This window comes from Notolepis coatsorum, assembly GCF_963971535.1.
Source record: "Notolepis coatsorum genome assembly, chromosome: 1".
NCBI classification, from domain to species: domain Eukaryota; kingdom Metazoa; phylum Chordata; class Actinopteri; order Aulopiformes; family Paralepididae; genus Notolepis; species Notolepis coatsorum.
Window position 1 is genome coordinate 145,353,894 of NC_140165.1, and position 27,899 is coordinate 145,381,792.

Sequence of the window (27,899 nt, forward strand, 5' to 3'; positions counted from 1 at the left end):
TCTTCCGTTATTGCCAATACAATTTATGGACTCCTAGAAAGTACCGTATTGCCCTATTCTGTACCTTTTCTCCTTTTATATTTACTTTTGAACCCCATAATACCCATGCCATATAGTCCATAACAGGGCAAACACATGAATGAAATAATTTGGAGTAGGTAGCATATCCCAAATCACCAGTAGCTATGAATATGCAAATTGGCAACACGCACTCATTGATGTTTACCAGGAATTCCAAGTCAGATGTGTATATTCTTTCAAGACATAATACCTACTCAGAATTATGTGTATGCTGAAGATGTCAAGTTGCCACATATTGGACCTTAGTGACACCATACATGCAATTCAGATTTCAGGGAAGTATAGAGAGCTCTACCTCTCCAGGGGAAGAATGTGAACATTATCCTTAACATCCTTAACATAGCATCTACCATGGTGGTTTAATGCATAGATATCTATAGAACACCTATATAGATATCTATGGTTTAATGTGCCAAACCAATGACAGCGTGCACGGGGGGCGGGACGAGGGGGTTGTTCATAAGGGCACATGATGACGTCAGCAGCAGTACGCAGCCGTAGCTGAAAAAGCGACGATGGTCCTCATCAAAGAATAGTAAGTGTAATGTTTCTTTCTTTTTAACCTTACATATATTGGATTTTGAGCCTCGGCAATCCTTGTTATTAGCTCATATGATCACGTATTGTAGTTATCCGGTCGGTTGAACACCGACGAACACTTTGTACGTACTAAAACGACACGAGGGAGTGGTGGGGTTTGCCCCAGAGCTGCTGTGGCCTAACGCCGGCTCTGACAGGAGCGAGTTACACTGAAGGCAGCTGCTTTCTGATACAGATACACTTGATCCATTCAGTCAAATCTAGTCCTGTGACCTGACAACAACATCGGTGTGCTAGGTGTCTGTGATCGCTTGCTAAGTTTACCTAAGTGTAACTAACGTAAGAACGGAAAAGGAACGGGAGACAGACGACCCTACGTTACAAATGAGCTTTTAAACGTTGCTAATTTGGTGGTTTACTTTACACACTACAGCCCGATCCGGCTTCAGTTCATCTCGCATTCGATCAACTAATACTTGATGACCTAACGTGGGGCAGTGGTGGACACACCAGCTCTGGTTTGTCTTCTTCGTCTTGAATCGACTAGTGTAACGTTCTGGAAGCTAGCTAGCGAATGCTAACTGTTAGGCGACTGGTCGTGAACTTTGATCCAAAGATGCTGACAGTGCAAAGAGGGGGGGGGGGGTCGGACTGTCAGACCGTCAGACCCCCAAACCTGAGCCTGCTGAGCCGAAACAAACTCAACATTTTAACATCGGCCCCCTGCATTGCATGTGTCACTTTCGTTGGCATTATTATTTGACGTATAGTAGGCTACTTGGATAGTTTTTCGTAGTACTAGTAGTAGCTATAACGTTGCCCCGTTGTGGAACCATCAAATACATCTGCCACCTGTTTGCACCATTCGGGACATTTTGCGTCCCCATCATGATCCGCTGAGCCCCCCCCCCCCCCCCCCCCCAAATATGCTCGTTCAGTTGAGAAACGAGAATGAATCTAATGATGCTTCAGCCAGGGGACATTCAGATGTCTCATGTAGACCTAGCCTATATTAATCTAATATGTAGACCTAATATGAATCTTAATTTGTTTTACTGTTTATGTCAGAATCACCACCATTTGAAGTTTTAGATAATTAATTTGTGAAGTTTTAGATAATTAATTTGTGACCTGAAACAAACTATCACAATGTAAGCTGTCTTGTTCATTATGATTATATATGCGGCTAGTTGTTCAGTGGGTCGGTTGATTTGAATAACTGTACAATATTATACTATTACGTTATCCTTAATGTTGGCTAAACTGAGAAAGCTACTTTATCAGAATAAAATGATGTACCATTTTTGTTAAAAAATTTGGCTGAATTTACTTCTGTCTTTTTCTTTGAATTTATTTGATTTAAAAATCACAACATTACCTGCAGTCATTACATAAATAAATCAGAGGATGAAAACACTAGAATAACACTTAACACACCATAGAATAACACTTAACACACCACAAGATAAAAGCAAGACAAAAACAGACAGCAGCAAGTGTGTAATTATTTTATTTATCTTGGTGAGGGATTTTAAAGCCATACTTTCACCAGATAAAAACCTGTCTTAATTTGTAGCCAAGATCATTTACATTGTATTTAGCAGTTATATGGAACTCTCCCATGTTGACCTTGCTAATTTGATTTTAGAACCAAAAAGAATAACATCAGTTTTTCCCAAGTGTAGGAATAATCTATTATTAGATGGCCATCTACTTCTCAAAGTTCCTCACTGAGGGTGTTCTCACTCACTGTTTTTTCTTTATGTGCAACCAGTAAAACAGAATCATCAGCATATAATAAAGATGGTATGAGGTGGCATTTATATAGACTGATTGATTGATTGATTGATTGAAAACTTTATTAACAGATTGCAGAATGGGTACAATACAGTACAGCTCAATACACACAATTGTTAAGGGGATGCAGACCAGAGAAAGACTTTCGTCTTGTTTACATCAGGGTCCCCCATTTTCAATTCATCAGGACATATATGACATACATGACATACAGATAGTCAGTACTGCTACATCTATACATTTATGACATACCAGATTTGCAAATACAGTACTGTTTGTGATACAGAAGGAGTCAGGAAAAGGGAGTATATACATTTGACGTAGAAACTGTACATTGGAGGAGGTTGGGTGGGGGGGGTTGGGTACACTGGGATATTGACAACCATACTGGGTAATCTACATTGGAGGTGGTTGGGGGGGGGGGGGGGGGGGCACACTGTATAAACAAGCAAAACTGTACATTGAGGGGGGGGGGGAGACACTGTACAAACAAACAAAATTGTACATTGGACTATTGACAACCATACTAGGTAAATGACTGTACATTGGAGGGGGTTGGGTTAGGATATTTACAGGGGCCAGTGTTGAATTGCAGTCTCCCGTAGGTGTCCCTTGAGAGAGGTTTTGAAAGTGGGTAGTGATCCACATTCCTTTACAGCTTTGGGTAGGGCGTTCCACATTGATGTGGCATAATTGCGAAACGTGTTTAGTCCCTTATTTGAGCCGAATCTGGGTTTAACATGATTTGTGGAGCTCCCTCTGGTGTTGTGATCGTGGTATTCACTGACCTTTGGGAAGTATTTTGACATGTACATGGGTACCTTGGTCGTGTAGTGTATCTTGTAGACCAGGCCCATTGCAAGTTGCTGTACTCTGTCGTCTACTCTAAGCCATCCTAGGTTGTCAAAGTGGGCAGGGGTGAGGTGGGTTCTAGGAGTAAGGTCAAGCAGTAGTCTGACCAGTTTGTTTTGAGATGTTTGTAATTTTGTTTTTAGCGCCTTTGAGGTGCTTTGGTACCATGAGGTGCAAGCATAGTCGTAGTACCCCTGAATGAGTGCTCCTGCCAGAGTCTTCAGGGTATTCTTGTTTACCAGAGAGGAGATCCGGTACAAGAATCGAGTTCGTTGGTTGACTTTTTTTATTACACTGGATGCCATTTTGTCAGACTGGTTTCTTGTTTGTAAATATTGCCTGTACCTCCCCTCCCCCATGCTGCTATGATGCCTGCATTTCCCCAAGTGGATCAATAAAGTAATATCATCTTATCTATATGGCTGTGTTCGAGCCAATCGGCAATATCCGCTGAATCATGTGACTGAGTTGCCCCCTACCTGTGTTGAGCTGTGTTCTATGAAGAAACCATGGCACTCGCCTGACTAAAAGTAGTTTCAAACGAAAATGTCCGGATTTCATTTAGCCAAATCAGCATGGCTGTTGGTGTGTCTTTCACCTTTTACATATCTACTAGCTTTGGCATGGATTGATTGTTTAGATTGCTAACAAATGCAAATATATTGTTGTCCACTCCGTTGTTCTGACCAGGATTACGTTCATTGATGCGTGCAAACGCAGAGTCTGACGTGGACGAGAAACCTGTCTATATTGCCCTCCATCTAGTTTCTAATGTGGCTCGCTTCCTGTGCTTTTAGCACACGCACTTGGTGAATTAAACACAAATGGTAAGCCTAGAGGGCGAGGCTTAAGTAGGTGTTTGTATTAACCCTTGTTAAGTAGGCCTATGTAAACACACACCAATCAACATTGTGTGTGAATGAGAGTACCTTCTGTGTTTACAGTAGACTGAGGCCTATACCCATTACTTATCCTATAGTGTTGTAACAGACTAGATTAGAATAAATGGAGCTTTGATTATCCAATGATGATTACTACTGAAGCTTGGACGCCCCAATTTTTTTTATCTGGACAGGACAGCCCTACTCCCAACCACGATTCCTTATTCACTTTGCAAGTTGTCTCTAAAACCATTCAGAGAGGAGTTGCGTTACCAGGATGTATAGGCGACCGATATTAAAATGTATTTGCCTTTCCTGCTCCTTGCAGTGATGGTAAGTAAGTAAGTATTTATAAAGCACCTTTCATACATGTCATGTAGCTCAAAGTGCTGTACACAAACATAGGCATATATAACGATAAAAGCAATAAAGTCACAGTGATCAATGTTTAAAAAATAATAATAATAATAACGTAAAAATGAAAACAGTAATTTGCTGACCAGTTTGGGAGAACAGGTCCGCACAAACATGTCCGTTCAGTAGCAACCGGAAGTAGGAAATGCACTAAACCAATGCACTTGTACAGTAGGTAGCAATGTTAGCTCTCATAATGTTAGTGTAATTACGTTTTTATTAGTGGTCGCGTATTGTGTGCGTATGTACCCGTTCCCTCATCTAAAGAGTTGGGTCCATAAGGCTTTTCCAAGCCTTATGGATCCATAAGGCTTATCCAAGCCATAGCGTCTTTGTGTTATGTCTCATAACGTTAGCCAGTTAGGAAGTAGGAAATGCACTAAACCAATGCACTTGTACTTGTTTAGCAGCAACTGGAAGTAGGAAGTGCACTAGACCAATAACTAGTAGGTAGCAACGTTAGCTCTCATAACGTGCACTAAACCAATGCTAAACCAATATCTAGTAGGTAGCAACGTTAGCTCTCATAACGTGCACTAAACCAATGCACTTGTACTTGTTTAGCAGCAACCGGAAGTAGGAAGTGCACTAAACCAATGCACTTGTACAGTACGTAGCAACGTTGGCTCTCATAACGTCAGCTAGCCAGCAGCTCCGGGTACAGCAGGTAGCAACGTTAGCTCTCATAACGTTAGCCAGTTAGCAGCTCCGGGTACTAAAAATAAAGCATCACATTAATAAGACAACAGTAATAAAAGTACGGCAATAGGCAAAGTACAGTAAAATAACATTTCAGTAAAAGATCAATACATAAAAAATAAAAACATAATAATAAAAACATTTCAATAAGATACTCGCTTTCCCTAAGGCATGGTACACTATTTGTAAGCTAGACTGTATAGGTACGTTTTAAATTTTCATTTAAAAATGTGTATGGAGCTGGCGTTTCTGATGTGTGTTGGTAGTGTGTTCCATAGTTTTGGGGCATAGTTGGCAAATGCCATACTTCCTATCCTCTTTTGGTTTCTGGGTGTGTCTAGTAAACCTGTAGTGGATGACTGTTCTTGAGGGCAGATAACTAACTAGGGAATTTGCTATGTATTTTGGGCCTTGCTCATTAAGAGCTTTATATGTCAGGAAAAGGACCTTAAAATCAATTCTATGAGTTATTGGAAGCCAGTGCAGAGTGGCTAGGACTGGAGTGATATGTTCTCTTCTCTTTGTATGAGTTAGTAATCGAGTTGCAGAGTTTTGGATAAGCTGAAGCTTCCCAATGGTTGCTTTGGGAAGACCAGTGAACAGTGCATTACAATAGTCAAGCCGGCTTGAGACAAAAGCATGAATCAGTGTCTCTGCATCCTTTTTATTTACGAAAGGTCTTACTTTCGCTATGTTTCTTAGGTGGAAGAATGACGTTTTCATGGCCTTATTAATATGAGACTTAAAGGTCAGGTCTGAGTCCAAGATGACACCTATAGGCTTGTAACCTCAGTCTTTACATAGGCTGACAGACTCCCCAGATTTTCACACAGCACTTCCCTTTTCGCTTTTGGGCCGATCAATAGGATTTCGGTCTTGCTTTCGTTTAATTTTAGGAAGTTATTGTTCATCCACTTGTTTATTGCTAACAGACAGTTTGTAATGGACTGTATGGCTGTAGTGTTATTTGGTTCTGCGGAGATATATAGTTGTGTATCATCAGCCTGCATAACTATGGAAGCATACATTGTGGTCTCGAATGATGTCCCCGAGGGGCAGCATATATAGTGAGAAGAGTAATGGACCAAGGCAGCTTCCTTGTGCAACTCCAAAGTTGCTGTCATATGTTTCTCGGATACATTGTCTCCAAGCTTAACATAGAACCTTCTCCCCTTAATGTATGTTATGAGCCAATTTAGTACATGATCGGAAAAGCCAACCAGTCTTTCAAGACGACTGATCAGGATATTATGGTCAATTGTATCGAACGCTGCACTAAGGTCCAATAGGACAAGAATTGAGACTTTGCCAGCATCGGAGTTTAGCCTGAGGTCGCTAACTATTTTAGTAAGGGCAGTTTCAGTGCTGTGATTTGTTATGAAACCTGATTGTAATTCCTCCATGATGTTATTATCTTTGAGAAAGGAGTTTATTTGTACTGAGACTATCTTTTCTAATATCTTGCTGATAAATGGAAGGTTCGATATTGGCCTATAGCTTTTTAGTTCGTTTACATCTAAGTTTGTTTTCTTTAGTAGTGGTTTTACTACAGCCGTTTTAAATGCATCTGGAAAAGTGCCTGTTTGAAGTGACATATTTATGATTTCAAGGACATGATTTGAGACACTATCGAACACCCGCTTGAGAAATGCTGTTGGTATAGGATCAAGGCAGGAGGTGGCGGAATTACACTCAGAGACGATCTTGATGGTGTTGATATTCATAACCATCGTGTTGCTAGGCCAGTAGGCCACTGTCAATAGCCCTGTTTTTATACTACAGTACAGTGCATGAGTAGTAAATGGTCATCTGTTATTGGATGTCATATTGAAGATTAACTTTGGATCAACACACTAAGAAAAGACTTAAACCATTCACAGAAAACGGACATGTCTCCCTGTTTTGTGTGTTCAGTTGCAATGTAGGCCTACTGTATCTGTAGCCCCACGGTTTGCCCCCACAGTGTAAAATGAGTCAGAGGAAGGGCGTTAGGAGGACAGGAGAAATGTACATTGAAACGTACAGAGAAGGTCCTCTACTTAGCTTCATCCGTCCTTCCTCTGCATGGTTAGTGGTCAGTAGGCGGGGCTTGGCTGACTGGCATTTAATGATGTCATGTTGGTGTGTGAGCACGGAGCACAGCACAGCAGACCACACCCTGAGCTGGGAGAAATGAATCTATGTTATATTGCTATTATATACACATGAGCAATAAGTAGCCTAGTTTGAAAAATAAATAAATGGTACCCTGCATATAGGCCTATATTCTGAAAGTATTTGAGTTCTGTTTTGTAATTTCTAGATATTGCATGAATTAGTATTAGGCCTAATTAACCTATTTGGAGGTCTAGTTCTTATGCCTCCAATTTTTTTTTAAAGAAAAGACACTAATTTCCCTTTTCAAAGATATAAACTATTATGACTAAACTTTTTAAGTTTGCGCAGATTGTTAAAATCTTCTGTTTGTTCACATATCAGTTGGCTTAGTTCATCATTCAACGTCTGTAATGGTAGCCTATGTATTGTAAATGGTAGCCTGTTCAAAATCTAATGGCATAATTACAACATACTAGGCTGTATTTGACTACATCACCTTGACTAGTTGAAGAAAGTGATTTTACAAAGAGGCAACATTTAGAAAATGAGCAGGACGGGCTTCTACTCTAGTGGTGAGTAGGCCTCTGTGTTGTGGAGACTGCTGCCATGCAGCACAGAGGGCTGTTGCTGGTTCTAATAGGGATGATCCGATATTGATATCGGCCCCGATATGACTAAAATAGCTAGACCGGGTATTTGGGACAATATATATATATTTTAAATATTTGTAATTATATATGTGTTCATTTGTTACATTTTGTTTCACTAAGTTAGGAAAGTAATGTTTAAGTTAAGCCGGATGTTGCCTTGCACAAAAGAATGATCCCAGTCTCTTCCACACAGTGAGGCATACAGTTTATTAATTGAACAATGGGTATCGGATCGGTACTCTACTCTGTATCGGCCGATACCGATACCTGGGCTATGGGTATCAGCCAGGACTGAAAAAGTCGGATCGGTGCATCCCTAGTTTGAATCATAAAATCTCACAGAACTTCTTGGCAAAACACGTTAGCAGTAGATGTCTCAGCGACTATATCAAAACACTTAGCAGTAGATGTCTCAGCGACCATATCAAAACACTTAGCAGTAGATGTCTCAGCGACCATATCAAAACACTTGCATGTAGATGTCTCAGCAACTATATCAAAACACTTACATGTAGATGTCTCAGCGACTATATCAAAACACTTACATGTAGACGTCTCAGCGACTATATCAAAACACTTAGCATTAGATGTCTCAGCAACTATATCAAAACACTTAGCAGTAGATGTCTCAGCGACCATATCAAAACACTTACATGTAGACGTCTCAGCGACCATATCAAAACACTTAGCAGTAGATGTCTCAGCGACCATATCAAAACACTTAGCAGTAGATGTCTCAGCGTCAACACTTACATGTAGATGTCTCAGCGTCAACACTTACATGTAGATGTCTCAGCGTCAACACTTACATGTAGATGTCTCAGCGACCATATCAAAACACTTACATGTAGCAGTAGATGTCTCGGCGACCATATCATTATTAGCTGAATGGTGATTATTTCTTTATTTCTTTCTATTTTATCGATATATAATTTGACCGACAACAGAGTCTTTGATGTAGGATGGAGTTTACTGATGGAATGACGTGTTGCAACATGGAGAGACATGCCTTACAGCAATGGAGCTATAGCTTTGAGTATTTATACTGTACATGATAGTAGATGCATTATGAGTTATAGAGGCTATGTATGTTGTGTCTGTAAGAGAGAGAACTTTCCCTGTCGATCAGTATCAGTCCTATGAGTGAAACTGGGCAGATGTGAACAACCGATGATTCTTGGTCCAGCTGTACAATGTTATTTTTTGCGTTGCAGAAAAGAAAATCTTGCACAACAGCATTCGAATACACTGGAGAAACAGAAATAAAGACAGAATATGTCTATCTTCCATTTTACAATGTTTGCATGTCTCATCACTTTCATTAGGCCCATGTACAAAATTCGATTACCATAGGATTATTATAAAAAAAAGAAAAATGCATACTGACCAAATTTATATATCATCGGTTTGCATGGTCAGACAAAATGTTTTCAGTGCATCAGCATTTTACCAAAAATGTAGGCGATACTTCTCCATAAACATCTTGGAACTGTGGCCTATTTGAATTTAGAATGTTTTCATGTTGATGTTTGGCAGATTTTACAAGTCTAGTCCTTGTTTTGTTAACAATCTTTGATATATTGTCTTTCAGCCGTGTGGTTTTACCCATTAGTGTGGAGGAGGTGAGTACTCTATATTCTCGATCACATTCACCTTTCGTTTGGTTGCAGAGACGCCACTAGTAGTCACTATTTCACTAACATGAACTTCACGTTTCCAGTTTAGTTTAATGTGTCACATATTTGGTATATTATGTACATGGAAACGTCACTATGAGCGACGGCAAATCTTTCTTAAAGGGCAGGTTTAGCATTTTGGAACCCTAGCCCCATTTCCTACTCGTCGATGATGTTTGTTGGAAGGGTAGAGTCCTTTCTCGGCACAATCCATGCTGTTTGCGTTAGGGATGCACCGATCCGATATTGATATTGGATATTGGATATTGGCCCCGATATGACTAAAATAGCTAGATTGGGTATCGGAGACTTTTTTTTTTTTTTTTTTTTTAAATAACTTCAGTACATTTATGTGTTCATTTGTTACATTTTGTTTCACTAAGTTAGGAAAGTAATGTTTTAAGTCAAGCCTGATGTTGCCTTGCACAAAAGAATGACCCTAGTCTCTTCCACACAGTAATGCATAGTTTATTAATTGAACAATGGGTATCGGATCGGTACTCGGTATCAGCCGATACGGGCCAAAGCCCAGGTATCGGTATCGGGGACTGACAAAGTCGGATCGGTGCATCCCTAGTTTGCGACATCCTGGATACGCAGCTCCTCCTTAATTAGCCACACGGTCCTGGTGTTCGCCTACAGAGCCCTCCATGGACAAGCCCCCCCCCCCTACATTAATGAGCTCATCTATCCACTTTCCTCCAGCTGGTCACTGCGGTCGTCTCACAGGAGCTCCTGGTGGTGCCCAGGACCAGACTCAAAACCAAAGGGGGCCGAGCTTTTGCAGTGACTGCCCCAAGGCTCTGGAACGCCCTCGCCTTAAACCTGAAAACCGCTCCCTCTGAGCTCATTTTGAAAAGGCAGCTAAAAACTTACTTCAACAGGCAGGCTTTTTAAACACCCATCGCCGTTTCTTTCTGTTTATGTCTTTTTCTTTCGTTTTTTGTTCATTTGAATGTTTTTTCTTCTTCACATTATTATTATTATTATTTATTTCTTGTATTTTTACTGATGTTTTAAAATGCTGTGAAGCACTTGTGCGGAGAAGGGCGCTATAAAAAAAGGTTTTAATGACTTACTTACAAAACTAATGTTAAGTTAATGAGCCACTGTAAAAAGCACTTCACTGCCCTTCTTTACGTGCACTGCGGAGTAGGTTACTTCAGGGCTTGTCCAGACTGAAGCGTGGCCCTATTACTTTACATTAGCTTTGTGGCTAACTAGCTGTAGCTGCAGGTATCCAGTATGAAAGACAGCATGGGTTGTGCTGAGAAAGGACTCCACAGTGAAGTAGGAAACCGGGCTAGGGGTCCAAGATTCTGAACGTACCCTTTAAAAGATCCATGGAAACGTCATTTACAGCATCGATTCCGCAGTTTGACGTATTTCCGAACACAACAGACCCCTGCGGTGGGAGGACTATTTTTAATTGACGTGTGATTGACATTCTGAAGTACCCACACGTTGGAGGGCATGGTTCAAAATTGAATTGTATTGGACATTTCTTTGGTGTTCGTCCTCAAGTGCTGAGTGATGGAACTCACAAATTGGTAACTTTCCCAGAAAGAGAATGCAATGGATTTCTTTTGGCAAAAAAATAAAAAGGAAAATATTTTTGAGAATCTTTTGGCACATACTGTAGCACTGAATAGATGAATAGCTGAACTAAGGTGCAAACAAAAGCACCATTATGGGATCTTAAAGGATAACGGTCTGTCCACAGCCAGAGGAAATATGATCAATAGTGAATGCACTTCTGTCTTATTATGTGGCTACTGGTAATTATTTTATGTGAAAGGGCAAATGTTCCCTTGTTTATAAATCCCTGTGTTATGGAACAGACTCACAATCTTCAGCCTTATATGGCAATGAAATCTGTCTGCAGTTGGGGCCAGATTTTAAAACCGCCATCCAAATCGGTGAAAAATAGTGTTCTCACAAAGGGAGGAAAACGTCCTGGAGGCCCTGCAATGACTGAAAAACAAACAGACAAACAGCCCTATCCTTCCACCGTCTGTTTCTGTCGTTCAACCAACAGAACTGGAGAGACACATTTTTGCCGTGGGCCAGTAACATGTGGTATTGGCTTTGAGGCTGCGAAGCAAATACAAGTCTGGGATCCAACCCAGGGTTTGGGCTGCTATGCATTGCAATTAGATTTGTAATGAAGGCCTGTTTTAGAGAAAAAGTCATTCCCTTTTGGTAGGGCTGAGACTACCAAGCTACTTCGGCTGTTCTGTCAGTGACCGGCTTTGGTTAGCCTCCATGTTTGTTAAGTCTATTAACCTAAATCTAAAGTGGACGACATCTAAAGCCCTTTTCACACATGCACTGGACTCCTGACTAGCTGCACATTAATCTGGCAATTAATAATTACAATTATTCTGCATGGAGTTTACTGTCCCAGCAGTCTGCATAATGACAAACGGAGCCCATGGCGGAACACAAGTAGATCATTGTTTGGGGGGGGGGGGCGTGCTCATTTGCAAGATATCGAGTTACTTGCCAGTTAAATAACTATATAAAATGAGGATCTTTCATACACAGGCGGCGGAGGTAGGATACTTGCTTGTCCCTTTCTGCATCTTGCTCTACCTACAGTAGGCGCTACCTCTCGCCTAAACCAAGCTCAGTATTTCCATTATTTGCATAGAACACGTCTGCCATTGAGATGCTAGAGGACCGCTCCAGGCAGTGCCAGCACCCCATTCTCTGTGTGGTGTTCAGAGTTCATGTGCAAAAGAGGCTTAAGTAATTTCTAGGGCTGCCCTCTCTTAGTTGAGTAACTGGTCGTAGTGGTTTTAATCATTGTTGATTAGGCTAACTGTATTGTTTTGGCCTAATGGTTAAGAGAAGCGGGCTTGTGACCGGAAGGTTGCCAGTTTGATCACCCGGACCAACAGGAAATATTTGGTTGGGGGAAGTGAATGAATAATGCTCTCCCCTCCTTCAATACCCAGTGTTGAAGTTGCCTTTGAGCACTTAAACACTTTATTTTTTTTCTATTAGAATTAATTAATTAGTTTTGTCTTTGTTTGTTGTGTTTTTTTTGTTTTGTGTTCCAGTACCAAGTGGGGCAGCTGTTCTCGGTGGCTGAGGCCAGTAAGAATGAGACGGGTGGTGGTGAAGGCATCGAGGTCCTCAAGAATGAACCCTATGAAAGAGAAGGCGAGAAAGGACAGTATACACACAAAATCTACCACTTAAAAAGGTACTGTCCTCCTTAAAAAATATATATGTAACTATTTATCTTTTTACTCAGTCTTGTGTAAACCCTATAAATTGGGCATAAGCCTCCTTCAGAAGGTGTAATAGCACCATGCTACCAGTCAATGGCAGTGTTGTCTTTCTTTTGACATGAAGAAGCAGGACATAGTCAGGTTATGAAGAAGCCTTCTATTCAAGTTATGAACAAGCCTTCTAGTCAAGTTATGAACAAGCCTTCTAGTCAAGTTATGAAGAAGCCTTCTAGTCAAGTTATGAAGAAGCCTGCTAGTCAGGTTATGAAGAAGCCTTCTAGTCAGGTTACTTTCCTGTAAGTTGTAACGCTGTGTTCCATTTCAAAGACGTAGGTCTGAAGTTCCCGGTTGGAATTACGACATCACTGTGTTCCAATGTCCAGCTTGGAAATACAGAGGGAGAAACCATAGATATGTAAGGTATAGTTACCCCTGGTGTTCATGTGGCTGGTTTCTGAGCACTTTATATGCAGACTAAACTGTTGAATCACCACACTGGTATTGATGAAAATCTGGCTTCATTTGTATTCTAAAGGTTACAAACGTGTTAAAAAAGCAATGTTTATATGCCAGGTTGACACACCGTCAGATCCACTGCATCTCGGCAAAGTCATCGTTGAGAAATCATGCCAGAGTTTCCAACTTGGAACTCTGACTTTAGTAGCCATTCCATTGTATTTCTCCTAGTAGGAACGTGGAACTTCAGACCTCCGACTTCGATTGGAATGCAGCATAGATGTCTTGTTTTGAAACCTGCATGACTGGTGCTTTAGAATGGGGGACTGTATTAAGTACGGCTGTCCCCCTTAATGATGTCACTCAGTCATCCTAATCTACCCCACAATGCAAAGCGTTAACACATCCTTGTTTGCTGTTGGCTACCGTTAATGATGACATTAGCTACCAAAAATGTGAGCTAATGTCTACTACTGTTGATCAAGGACCATCTAAGACCACAGCTCTAATGTTTGGTTTGTTAGCGCTAATGCTTGCTAACGGTCAACAAGGACGGTATACACTTTGCACTGTGGGATAGATGGACAGTGTTTAATGCAACATGGGGGCAGTCCTACTTAATAGACGCCCACATTTAAAATGAACAAGTAGTGAGTTCATGTGTCGCCTTTTTCCCTCCATCCAAATGCACCACCTCCCCTGTCCCCTGTCCTCTGTCCCTGGCCTGCAGTAAAGTCCCTGGGTTTGTCAAGCTCATTGCTCCCGACGGCTCCCTGGTCTTCCATGAGAAAGCCTGGAATGCTTACCCTTACTGCCGAACCAGTGAGTCCTCTCCCTGTAGTGCCATGACCCTTTCCTTGGCCTTTTGACTCCCATCTCCATCCCTGCTTCCATGACACTCTGCTTGAACGTACTGTATAGTTTTTAGTTTTCTAGTCACAATAATGCTTCCAGTGGTTCTTTTGGATACATGTGGTATGATTGTCTGACGGCAGTTTTCCTCTTCCCCTCATGCTTGGTGTTGATCCAGTTGTGACGGTGAGTAACTTGCCGTTAACCTGGCGTTAACCTGACATTTAAGCTAACTTTTAAGCTAACATGGCCTTGTGTTGTGCAACATCGGTTAGTGACATTAAAATTGGCAGCATATTCTTTCAAGTAGGGATTGTAATGTGACATGTTTGCAACATACAGCATGAAGTCCCACAGAAGTGTGGATTTTCTTTTTTATTTAATTTATAGATTTTGTTTATTTATATCCTGTGCATTTGTGAGCTTTTATATAATTAGTGTGTAAATTATAACTGCACTGTGATTTAAATGATTTCCCATCTCTGCCTTCCAGAATGAGTATATGAAAGATGACTTCATGATAAAAATTGAGACATGGCACAAACCTGACCTTGGAACACTAGAAAATGTGAGTATTTCAAGATGGGGCTGGGAGGTGTATTATATATACACACACACACACACACATACACACACCAAATATTAAGATATACCACCCTGGATCCAAGCTAAGGTATGGACTTTTACTATAGTGAATGTGAAGTTGGCCAGGAGTTAAGACTCGATACAGAGTTAATTTGTATTGAGAAATCGCAGAAACTGCTAAATGTCAAACAGAGGAAGGGATGAAGAAAAATTACTGTCATGACATTTTCTGGGGCAGCTCCTAACCATCTTTTAACCCCAAATCCGCCTGGCAACACACAGTCAACCTGAGTAGTCTTATGCAGATTTGATTTGATTTGATTTAGATTTTATTAGGGATCCCCATTAGCTGGTGCGATAGCAACCAGCTAGTCTTCCTGGGGTCCACACACAAAAAAACATACAAAAACAATCACTATTGCAAAAACTAAATGATTAAAAGTCAGTACACACAATGCATAATGAACCTACTGTAACAATTAAGATAGCTAAAATTACATTAGTGTAAAACTAAAACAAAAAATTACTTTACAGTGTTAAAAACAATTTAAGATTATTTTAAAAAGTGAATCTACTGTAAATGCAGCAGAGGTTCCGAGGCAGGCCATTCCAAAGAGTTAATGCTCTAAAAATAAAAGATCTCCCCAAAGCGCTGGTTCTAGGACCTGGCAATTCAAGCTGCCCACTACTGGAACCTCTAGTGTAATGCTTGTGCACAGTATTACTAAAAACAATCTGATTATGTATAAAAACAGGAGTTTTACTGCTCATGACCAACTTGAACAGCACAAGTATATACAATCTATTTTCAACGTTAAGCCAAGAGAGGCGGGCATGCATACGGCTCACATTAGACCTTAGTGAGCAGCCCAGTACCAACCGTGCTGCCCTGTTCTGGACCACCTGGAGCTTCCTGAGGTCACCACTGGCAGCAGATTACCACATCGCAGAGCAATAGTCAAGATGACATAAAACTAAACGTTGCACTATCTGACATAAAAGGGGACGGGCAACAAAAAAAGCACATTTCCTGGAAATACCAATTGCTCTTCCCATTTTTAAAACAATATAATTAATATGCTGAGACCAAGACAGAGTGCAATCCAGCATCACTCCAAGTTTTAGAGTTTAGTACTTTCAACTTGTTGAACTGCTGAATTACACAAGTTTAAATTAAGCTTTGGATTTGTAGATAACCTGTGCCTTGTTCCCAGCACAATACATTTAGTCTTGGAGATATTAAGGACAAGTCTATTACATACTACCCAGTCATGGACAACTTTAAGTTCTCTACTCAAAACTTCATTAAGTACATTGCATGATGGTGCAGCGTAATACAATGTTGAATCATCTGCAAAAAGAACTGTTGTAGCACATTTGGTAGCCCAAGATAGGTCATTAGTAAATACAGAGAAGAGCAAAGGTCCTAGGCAACTTCCTTGCGGCACGCCACACTCTAGACCTCTGCTACTGGACAGGCTGCCATTTAGATACACCTTCTGTGATCTAGAGGACAAATAACTTTGTATCCACTTTAAAACCATAACATTTAAGTTTATCAACCAGTAGAGAATGGTCCAGCACATCAAATGCAGCACTAAAATCTAACAGCACAGCTCCCACCAACATAGTTATCTTTAAGCCAGTCATCTGTATCAAGGCAGTAGAAGTACTGCTTAACCCCGTAGCAACCATCTTAAATCCCCCTCCGCCTCGCATTCTCTATAGTAGTCTATATACCATCATCCATGAAATATATTGTACATATAAAAAAAAAATATATATATGATTTTTAAGTGAATCAAGAAATTGTTCCTTGCCACAGTATTACAAAAGTAAAAGCAAATAGACCATTTGAATGAGTGATGATAATTGTATTACAAGATGGACATAAATAAGTCATTTATATACTGTCAAATACTGTTATACTGTCAAAAAAGTAAAAATATGCTAATGTGGTATGTTGACTGTCGCCCAGCCATACCTCAAGATCATTATCCAGTGGATGGATAGATGCTGTTGTTTTTAAATGATGCTCTTATTTGTTGTCAGGTGCACACACTGGACCAGGCCACCTGGAAGACTGTAGAAGTGGTACCCATTGACATTGCAGACAAAGAACAAGTCTCGCCCGGAGTAAGTACTGTACCACAACTTCTGTTAGTCCTGCTACTGGGTACAGGAGTTCAGTTAGTCCTGCTGGGTACAGGAGTTCAGTTAGTCCTGCTGGGTACAGGAGTTCAGTTAGTCCTGCTGGGTACAGGAGTTCAGTTAGTCCGGCTGGGTACAGGAGTTCAGTTAGTCCTGCTGGGTACAGGAGTTCAGTTAGTCCTGCTGGGTACAGGAGTTCAGTTAGTCCGGCTGGGTACAGGAGTTCAGCTAGTCCTGCTGGGTACAGGAGTTCAGTTAGTCCTGCTGGGTACAGGAGTTCAGCTAGTCCTGCTGGGTACAGGAGTTCAGCTAGTCCTGCTGGGTACAGGAGTTCAGTTAGTCCTGCTGGGTACAGGAGTTCAGTTAGTCCTGCTACTGGGTACAGGAGTTCAGTTAGTCCTGCTGGGTACAGGAGTTCAGTTAGTCCTGCTGGGTACAGGAGTTCAGTTAGTCCTGCTGGGTACAGGAGTTCAGTTAGTCCTGCTGGGTACAGGAGTTCAGTTAGTCCTGCTGGGTACAGGAGTTCAGTTAGTCCTGCTGGGTACAGGAGTTCAGTTAGTCCTGCTGGGTACAGGAGTTCAGTTAGTCCTGCTGGGTACAGGAGTTCAGTTAGTCCTGCTACTGGGTACAGGAGTTCAGTTAGTCCTGCTGGGTACAGGAGTTCAGTTAGTCCTGCTACTGGGTACAGGAGTTCAGTTAGTCCTGCTACTGGGTACAGGAGTTCAGTTAGTCCGGCTGGGTACAGGAGTTCAGTTAGTCCGGCTGGGTACAGGAGTTCAGTTAGTCCTGCTGGGTACAGGAGTTCAGTTAGTCCTGCTGGGTACAGGAGTTCAGTTAGTCCTGCTGGGTACAGGAGTTCAGTTAGTCCGGCTGGGTACAGGAGTTCAGTTAGTCCTGCTGGGTACAGGAGTTCAGTTAGTCCTGCTGGGTACAGGAGTTCAGTTAGTCCGGCTGGGTACAAGAGTTCAGTTAGGGGGCTTTCACACTAGCCATTCGGGGTAGAATCAGAGGGGACGCTGATTCGCTCCAAACCTGGACCGCTGGAATAGGTGGTCTTGGGTGCACGCCAGTGTCCCCGACGACGGAGTGGGGCGTGGTGTGCAAGCATAATGCTTTCATGCTTGCTTGAATTTTGGGCAGATAAAAACATACAGCAACAACTGGACAATACCCACAAAAACGATATTTATGGGCAATTTGGCGAGTTCAGACCTCAACCAAACAAGCATGTTGAGCCTCACGGCTCAGTGGATGAAAACTTCGAGATGAAGCCACGTTACAAGCCAAACACTTCCCTGGCTTGCATTAGGCCTGGCAATTTTTTTTGCCATTGCTATGTCTATACATTGGTTTCTTGTTCGAATGCATTTATTTCTATAGACTGATGTATTTTTCTGCCACGAAAAATGGAGCCTCTAATAATTGCCCAAAACGTAAGCTGTAAAAGATGAGCTAAAACGCGTACAAAGCCACTTATTCTGAGATGATAATTCATGTATCTGGATAACCAATGCACGGATTTAGTTTCTCAAGTTTCAAGTTTCAAGTTTCTTTAATAGTTGTCATACAGAAGTACAGAATACTTTTATACAAAATGCTTCTTACTGTTGCGCTCCAGAGACTGTGCAAGACAAGATGAGTATGAAATAAAATAACATAGTAAAATTAGAAGTAAAAAAAAATGAGGTCACAGTGTTCAGTTTAGACATATGTTCGATGCAGAATAGACGTAGTTACCATACAATACTGTGCAGTGTACTAATATACAATACTATATAGTGCAAGGCAGAAATGGAGAAATGGGACGAGGTGCAATTTAGGTACAATTCACAGTAGGTGTACGAGTTGTAGTGCAAATCCTTTATCAATAAATATAAAGTGTAGTGTGTTTGTGATCTAAAGTGTGGAGAGTGGGTGCTGCAGTGTGTTGTTTGTTTGAGTGAGTGTGGGTGTGTGCTGTGTGCATTTGATGGTTGTTGCATAGTGATTATTGTTCGTTTAGCAGCCTGATGGCCTGGGGATAGAAGCTTCTTCTGAGTCTTTCTGTGCTCGCCTTAAGACTCCGGTATCGCTTGCCTGACCGCAGCAGTTCAAAGAGGCAGTTGTTCGGGTGGCTCGAGTCCTTAATAATTCTCTTAGCCTTCCCCTTGCACCGCTTGTTGTAAATGTTCTGGAGGGTGGGAAGTAGGCTTGGGCGGTATGACGGTATTACGATATACCGGGGTATTTAGAAATACCGACGGTATTGAAAATCAATACCGTCCGTCACCGTCAAAATCACAGATGCACTTCAGCTTCTATTACAGTGAAACGGAGTTTTGAGTGTAGTGCACACACGGAGTGTAGTGCACACACACGCCAGCAGAGGGCGAGACCAGTCTAGTGGAGCGAGTGGGTCACAACGGTGTTCACGTTTTACGGTAATGTTGCGACAGTACTGTGAAAATACCGTAAAGCGTTGTGACGAGAGTTGGTGTGTGTTGTTGTGGAGTGGTGCACTGGTGGAGCAAGCAAATAATCCGTCTCATTATATGTGAACTAAAGAGTACAAGGTTTACACAACAGCCCCCACCCGCCTTTTTATTGTATTTGTATCGTCCTGTACTATCCGCTGTCAGCTGTTTATCTCTCTCTGTGAGCTACTAAGCTTGATTAGCTAACGTTAGCTCACGCTAACTAGCGTTAGCTCTGCGGCTAATCTTAGATTACCCTGAACTAAATCAATGACTAGGTTATAAAGCATTCGAGTAGTTTTCACTGCACATAGAAGTAGCCAAACAACGGGAGCATTTCGGGAGCATATGACCAAAACTCATGCAATTTCAAGCCCTTAACGAATCAAATAGTCTGCCAAGGCTAGATGCTAACGCAGTAATGCTAACGGTGCGGGCTTCTGACTACCAATCTGAGAGCTGACAATGATTTGTTTACTTGGTTGCCACCCCCCCCGCTGATGAAAATGAAAGTCATACCGTCAAATACCGTGCACCGGGGTATTATGTGATAAAGGTATAACGGTGTGAAAAAAAGGATACCGCCCAAGCCTAGTGGGAAGCCCCCCTCCAATTGTGCGTTCGGCTGAACGTGTCACTCTTTGTAGTCTGCTACGGTCTTGTGCAGTGCTATTCCCAAACCAGGAGGTGATGTTGCCGGTCAGGATGCTCTCTATTGTACATGAGTAGAAGTTCCTAAGGATCTTCTGACTGACTTGGAACTTCCTTAGGCGCCTGAGGAAGTAGAGGCGTTGTCGTGCCTTCTTCACAACACTGTCAATGTGTGTGGTCCATGTCAAGTCCTCGGATATGTGGGCTCCGAGGTACTTGAAACTGTTCACTCTCTCAACCGGTGCCCCGTCGATGCTGAGGGGGCTGTAGTCCTTGACCCCCGACCTCCTGAAGTCCACAATCATCTCTTTTGTTTTGCTGACGTTCAGGGAGAGGCAGTTCTCCTGACACCACTGTGACAGGTTCTCTACCTCTTCCAGGTAGGCCCTTTCGTCGTTGGCAGAGATCAGGCCCACCACTACTGTGTCATCAGCAAATTTGATGATGGTGTTGTTGTTCCGCTGTGCTACGCAGTCATGTGTGTACAGGGAGTAGAGGAGGGGGCTCAGAACACAGCCCTGGGGGGCCCCTATGTTGAGCGTGATGGATGAGGAGGTGCAGTTGCCGGCTCTTACCACCTGGGGTCTGCCCGTCAGGAAGTCCAAGACCCACTGGCAGAGGTCATAGTTCAAGCCCAGGTCCCTGAGCTTGGCTATGAGTTTGGAGGGGACTATGGTATTGAATGCTGAGCTGTAGTCGATGAACAGCATTCTCACATAGTTCCCCTGCCTCTTGTCCAGGTGTGATGCTGCTGTGTGCAGCACATGGGCTATGGCGTCCTCCGTGGACCTGTTGGGGCGATATGCAAATTGCAGAGGGTCCAGGTTGATGGGGAGGGAGGAACAGATGTAGCCCTTCACTAGCTTCTCAAAGCACTTCATGGCTATGGAGGTGAGGGCTACAGGGCGGTAGTCGTTGAGGCAAGCGGGCGTAGATTTTTTGGGTACAGGGATGATGGTGGACTTCTTCAGACAGGTGGGGATGACAGCCTGTTCCAAGGACAGGTTGAAGATGTCAGTGAATACCGGGGCCAGTTGGTCGGCACAGACTTTTAGGACGCGGCCGGGGATGCCGTCCGGTCTGCTGCCTTCCTGATATTCACTTTTTTAAAGATCCGTCTCACCTCATGCTCTGTTACCCTGAACACTGAGTCTCCATCAGCAGACGCCCCCCCCCCCCCATTGCCGTGGTTTGTAGGCTGGTGTTGTTATTCACAGCCTCAAACCTCGCATAGAAGGAATTGAGATCATTTGCTAAGGAGATGTCACTGTTCAGTTTGAGGGGGGTGCCTTTGTAGTCTGTCATTGTTCTGAGGCCCTGCCACATGCCTCTAGAGTCAGCCTGTTCAAACTGAAGTTCAACTTTATCCCTGTAACGCCGTTTTGCCTCTATTACTGCTCTCCTGACGTTGTATCTTGCCATCTTGTGTTCTTCCATGTTGCCTGTCACCAGCCCGGTGTTGTATGCTGATGTGCGCACTTTCAGAGCCTCACGGACGGATTTGTCTACCCAGGGCTTTTGATTTGGGTAGATTTTAATTTTGGTGTTGAGGGGATTGTTTCTTCTACCAGAGTACAGACATAGTCAATCACCGTTTCGGTGTATTCGTTAATATTGGCTGTGTTATCACGGAATACACTCCAGTCTGTGCATCCAAGTGCAGCTTGGAGTGACTCCTCTGACGTCACGGCCCAACGCTTAACCTCTCGCGAGACCACCGGCGTTCGCTTGAGACTTTGTTTGTACTTTGGCAAAAGAAAGATGGCGGCGTGATCGCTTTTACCGAATGGACTAAGAGCCTGTGACTTGTACCCATTCTTAAATTGCGAGTATACATGGTCTAATATGTTCTCGCCTCTGGTGGGACAGGTCACATGCTGATAGAAATTCGGCAACACCTTTTTAAGACGCGCGCTGTTGAAATCACCCAGAACCAAAATGGCAGCGTCAACATTAGCTGTCTGGAGTTTGTTTACCTCGTCGTGAAGTTTTGAAAGTGCGACCCCAGTGTTCGCGTGTGGTGGAATGTACACTCCGATGAGGATGATGGACGTTAACTCTCTTGGGAGGAAGAAGGGTCGACATTTTATCGTGATAAACTCCAGGTCTGGGGAGCAGTGGTTAGACAGTGGTTAGACAGGGTTTAATAGCGGGTTTTAATAGGTTTTGCCGCAGCGGCGGCAGGTTTTAGTAGGTAAAATTATGCATTCGTCGCTACTCTCTCTACATCAACACATAGGTAATATTAATAGGTTTTGCCGCCGCGGCATTATGCATTCGTCACTACTCTCTCTATATTGACGCATAGCCACCAGCTAATATACGTTCCACAAACGCTCCACACCTCCACAAACATCCCGCAGCACAGACGCACACATCCGCACACAGCAGCACAAACATTCCCCACATTTAACATTCACAAACACACAATATTGAAACATAAACACTGCATAACGTTAAACACTAACGTAACGTTACCTCACCGGCAACTTATCTAATTTAACAGAAAATTAAAACATCTTTTCAAAATCTTTCTTCACATCTATATTTGTAAATTCCACATAACCTTAGATCTTGTTCTTTAAACATTGCGTAGGCCCCTTACCCGCTCGCGAATTGAACTCCACCCCATACGTTAAGCTAAAACCAAAGATTTTTGCCCATCACCCCATTTTAAATGGCGTAAATACGACATTTCTCTCCGTTTTTAAAGCAATCAACTTATATACGCCAACTCCCCCACACCTTAGCTAGTATCCCTCTGTTTTTAACAACAATCCGACGGTCACAACATATTTAAAACACATAATATTCATCGCTAGTCATTACACGCCAAACCCTGCCGCTCTCGCAAGACGCTCTTATTTTCAAACCTCTTTGTCTAGTTTAGCGACACGACAATTCAACATTACTTTTACAGTTATACTGTTTATTAAAACACACACGTATTTAACAACAACCTCAAGTACTTCCTATTTAGCTCCTGTATCATAACACAAGCGTATTTGTACGCTCTGTAAACGAGCACCTGGGGGGAGCCTCATGCGCATGCGCGGTGTAGGGGGTAAACGAGCGTAGAGCGCTGGTATTCACGCAGGAGAGCACTGGCCAACGCTGGCCAATCAGCAACGCGGAAGGGCATGTTGGTTGCCGAAAGTATTCACGCGTCCGGTCGTTCATACTAACACAATTGGCAAGTGTTAGAGGGTGGGAAAGCCGGTGGGTGGGGATTGGAAGTTGTGGACAGCGACTCCTACAGGAAGTAGCGGGGGGCAGCGTGAGCCTCCCACGCGTTACTCCTCGCCACAGAGTTCGAGCTGCTGCGGTGAAAAGATGCGACAGGCTGCCTCCTCGTGTACCGGAGGGGACACGTGATGCAAGGCTTCTGTCCTCACTACAACCGACCAGTGGGAGGCATAGTCTAGCAACGTTCAAGACCGGGGAGGGAAGAATTGGATAATACGAAATTGGGATGGGAGAAAAAAATAGAAAATGGGGAGAAAAAAGTGGATCAAAAAATATATCAATTTTCCCGAAATAACGCTACCTGCCTCGACAAAATCCGCTCATTGGTTATCCAGATGAATTAGAATAACAAATAACAAGTAAAAGACGCAACATCCGATTTGGCTTTTCTCCAGCGCCACCAGAACGTCTTTCGTTGGATTGGCATGTCTAATAATGCTGTTATTAGAAAATGTGCGTGCACCGGTCGGGTACAACAGATCAGTCAACAATGTCGAGCTAAAAGTGAAGAAGATGAGGCTTCAATATCTTTTCCGTGGTTTGATGCAGTGGACAGCATAGTCGGCCAAAACCAACCAGTGCCCTGTTTAATACCCACAGTAATGTGGCCGGTTAGCCCATCCAAAGCAAGGGAGCCCGACGTTGTGACTATAGTTGTGTTCAGCGGGACTATAGCGATCAAGTATATATATGCAGATTATCTTTTACGTTGTGACTATAGTTGTGTTCAGCGGGACTATAGCGATCAAGTATATATATGCAGATTATCTTTTACGTTGTTCGTTATATGTTTTGTCTATCTGTCTGTAATATATATATATATATATATATATATATGGTTAGCACACAGCATGGCCATAATGTTTTTAGTATAGGAAAAGTATCCAAAATCCCGCCATCGTGTAGGTTTAGCTGGTACAATACTTCCCGAGGTACAACGAAAATGTCCCGTGTAACTGTTTTGGTTAATTCAGAAATAGACTATAGAGAGTTGCTCTCCTCAATTGTGCCTGGCTGGGAGCGAACCAAGACTGCAGTGTGTACGCAAACCAGAGGGGGGAGAGGGAGGGAGGGTGGGAGTTCGCACTCAAGGACGGAGCGGAGCACCCGTTCCTAATGAGAAGACACCCTTAGGGCTTGCGTCCACCTGCCGCATATTTCTGTGCGCAAGCGTCTTTTGTCAATTGTTCCCAATGAGGACAGAGCGTATGCGGCCGCATGCTGCCGCCTATAGGAAATGCGCTGCAGTCTGCTTCTTTTTTCAGCGCCTTTCAGTTTTTTTGTGCGGCCGCACCCAGCGTTTAAAGTTGAAACTTTCTGAACTTTTCAGAGTGATGAGCTGAGCGCATTTTCAGACAACCAATCACAGCCAATCATATCTACCACTCTGTTTGTAACCTGACACCGGAGTTGCCTGCCTGTCTACCCACAAGAGACGGGCCATTGCGATTCGCGACAAAGCACAAATACACTAATAACTACACGAATACACTAATAAAAAGCTAATAAAAAGCAAAGGGCGAACTGTGGTGTCAGGCAATAAATATATATAATTAATATACAATAAAGTGTATTAAAATATGCTATATGTGCAAAACCGCTGCAGTAAAATACGATAGAAAGATGGCTGTCGCTAGATTTCTTTCTCTCCGTCATCTTGCTACAAGGCACGCGCTGCGTTTCCCCCCCCCCACCGCAAGTGCTTCATCCCAGCACTGCCAGCGTTTTTCAGCTGGAAATATGCGGCAGGTGGACGCATGCCCTTAGTCCTGCTGGGTACAGGAGTTCAGTCAGTCCTACTGCAGAGTAAAGGAGTTCAGTCAGTTAGTCCTACTGCTGAGTAAAGGAGTTCAGTTAGTCCTGCTGGGTACAGGAGTTCAGTCAGTCCTACTGCAGAGTAAAGGAGTTCAGTCAGTTAGTCCTACTGCTGAGTAAAGGAGTTCAGTTAGTCCTGCTGGGTACAGGAGTTCAGTCAGTCCTACTGCAGAGTAAAGGAGTTCAGTCAGTTAGTCCTACTGCAGAGTAAAGGAGTTCAGTCAGTTAGTCCTACTGCTGAGTAAAGGAGTTCAGTCAGTTAGTCCTACTGCTGAGTAAAGGAGTTCAGTTAGTCCTGCTGGGTACAGGAGTTCAGTCAGTCCTACATACTAGGACTGCTACTGTTCCTAATTTATGCAAATGACATGTCGTCAGCTTGTGACTGCAACTTGTTCTTGTTCGCGGACGACTCAGCCCTGCTGGTCTCTGACAAGAACAAGTTACAGGTTGAAAAAACCCTCGGCTCAGAACTCGGCCGAATCTGCACCTGGCTCGCTGATAACAAACTATCATTACACCTGGGTAAAACAGAGTCCATTCTCTTCGGATCAAATGACAAACTCGGCAAGACCGACGGCTTCTCAGTTACAGTGGGTGACAATATTGTCATAAGGAAAGAAGATATTACATACCTAGGTTCCATCCTAGAGGCAAATATTTCCTGTGACAAAATGGCATCCAACGTAATAAAAAAAGTCAACCAACGAATTAGATTCTTGTACCGGATCTCCTCTTTGGTAAACAAGAATACCCTGAAGACGCTGGCAGGAGCACTCATTCAAGGGTACTACGACTATGCTTGCACCTCATGGTACCAAAGCACTCAAAGGCACTAAAAACAAGATTACAAACATCTCAAAACAAACTGGTCAGACTACTGCTTGACCTTACTCCTAGAACCCACCTCACCCCTGCCCACTTTGACAACCTAGGATGGCTTAGAGTAGAAGACTGAGTACAGCAACTTGCAATGGGCCTGGTCTACAAGATACACTACACCACTAAGATACCCATGTACATGTCAAAATACTTCCCAAAGGTCAGTGAATACCACGACCACAACACCAGAGGGAGCTCCACAAATCATGTTAAACCCATATTCGGCTCAAACAAGAGACTAAACACGTTTTGCAATTATGTCACATCATTGTGGAACGCCCTACCCAAAGCTGTAAAGGAATGTGAATCACTACCCACTTTCAAAACCACTCTCAAAGAACGCCTAAGGGAGACTGCAATTCGAAACTGGCCCCTGTAAATGTCCTAACCCAACCCCCTCCAATGTACAGTAAATTACCTTACCCAAGAATACACGAGACCCTCTTCTTAGAACCAAGTATGGTTTCGTCGATATTCCAATGTACAGTTTTGCTTGTACAGTTCCCCCCCCCCCCCACCTACCCAACCACCTCCAATGTACAGTTCTCCCCCCCCCCCACCCCACCTACCCAACCTCCTCCAATGTACAGTTTCTACGTCAAATGTATATACTCTTTTTTTTATACTCTTTTTGTATCACAAACTGTACTATATTTGCAAATCTGGTATGTCATAAATTTATAGATGTAGCAGTACTGTCTATCTGTATGTCGTGTATGTCATATATGTTATGATTAATTGAAAATGGGGGACCCTGATGTAAACAAGACGAAAGTCTTTCTCTGGTCTGCAACCCCTTAACAATTGTGTGTATTGGGCTGTACTGTACTGTACCCATTCTGCAATCTGTTAATAAAGTTTTCAATCAAACTGCCAGGTAACTTAGAAGTTAGTCTGTATAGTATACCAGTGATATTAGTCATGGGGTATACATAGTGATATATTAGTGATGGAGTATACATAGTGCTATATTAGTGATGGAGTATACATAGTAATATTAGTGATGGAGTATACATAGTGATATTAGTGATGGAGTATACATAGTGATATTAGTGATGGAGTATACATAGTGATGGAGTATACATATTGATATTAGTGATGGGGTATACATAGTGATATATTAGTGATGGAGTATACATAGTGCTATATTAGTGATGGAGTATACATAGTGATGGAGTATACATATTGATATTAGTGATGGGGTATACATAGTGATATATTAGTGATGGAGTATACATAGTGCTATATTAGTGATGGAGTATACATAGTAATATTAGTGATGGAGTATACATAGTAATATTAGTGATGGAGTATACATAGTGATATTAGTGATGGAGTATACATAGTGATGGAGTATACATAGTGATGGAGTATACATAGTGATGGAGTATACATAGTGATATTAGTGATGGAGTATACATAGTGATGGAGTATACATAGTGATATTAGTGATGGAGTATACATAGTGATGGAGTATACATAGTGATATTAGTGATGGAGTATACATAGTGATATTAGTGATGGAGTATACATACTGATATTAGTGATGGAGTATACATAGTGATGGAGTATACATAGTGATATTAGTGATGGAGTATACATGATTGATTGATTGATTGAAAACTTTATTAACAGATTGCAGAATGTGTACAGTACAGTACAGCTCAATACATACAATTGTTAAGGGGATGCAGACCAGAGAAAGACTTTCGTCTTGTTTACATCAGGGTCCCCCATTTTCAATTCATCGTAACATATATGACATACATGACATACAGATAGACAGTACTGCTACATCTATACATTTATGACATACCAGATTTGCAAATACAGTACTGTTTGTGATACGAAAATAGTCCAGAAAAAAAAGTATATACATTTGACG

The 27,899-nt window shown here is 42.4% G+C and overlaps 1 protein-coding gene across 2 annotated transcripts in view; it reads left to right on the forward strand.

The window, feature by feature from the left end:
• Window positions 1-558: 558 nt before the first annotated feature.
• The window catches only part of LOC311229961 (phosphatidylinositol transfer protein beta isoform-like), a 51,398-nt gene continuing 24,057 nt past the window's right edge, over window positions 559-27,899 (forward strand). For both annotated transcript variants that reach the window (XM_084316066.1, XM_084316067.1), the window contains exons 1-7: window positions 559-616; window positions 9,603-9,633; window positions 12,753-12,898; window positions 14,113-14,204; window positions 14,413-14,420; window positions 14,728-14,802; window positions 16,872-16,955. In XM_084316066.1, coding sequence (XP_084172192.1) covers window positions 597-616; window positions 9,603-9,633; window positions 12,753-12,898; window positions 14,113-14,204; window positions 14,413-14,420; window positions 14,728-14,802; window positions 16,872-16,955 — 456 coding nt within the window. In that variant the 5' untranslated portion in view covers window positions 559-596. The remainder of the gene's footprint in view (window positions 617-9,602; window positions 9,634-12,752; window positions 12,899-14,112; window positions 14,205-14,412; window positions 14,421-14,727; window positions 14,803-16,871; window positions 16,956-27,899) is intronic.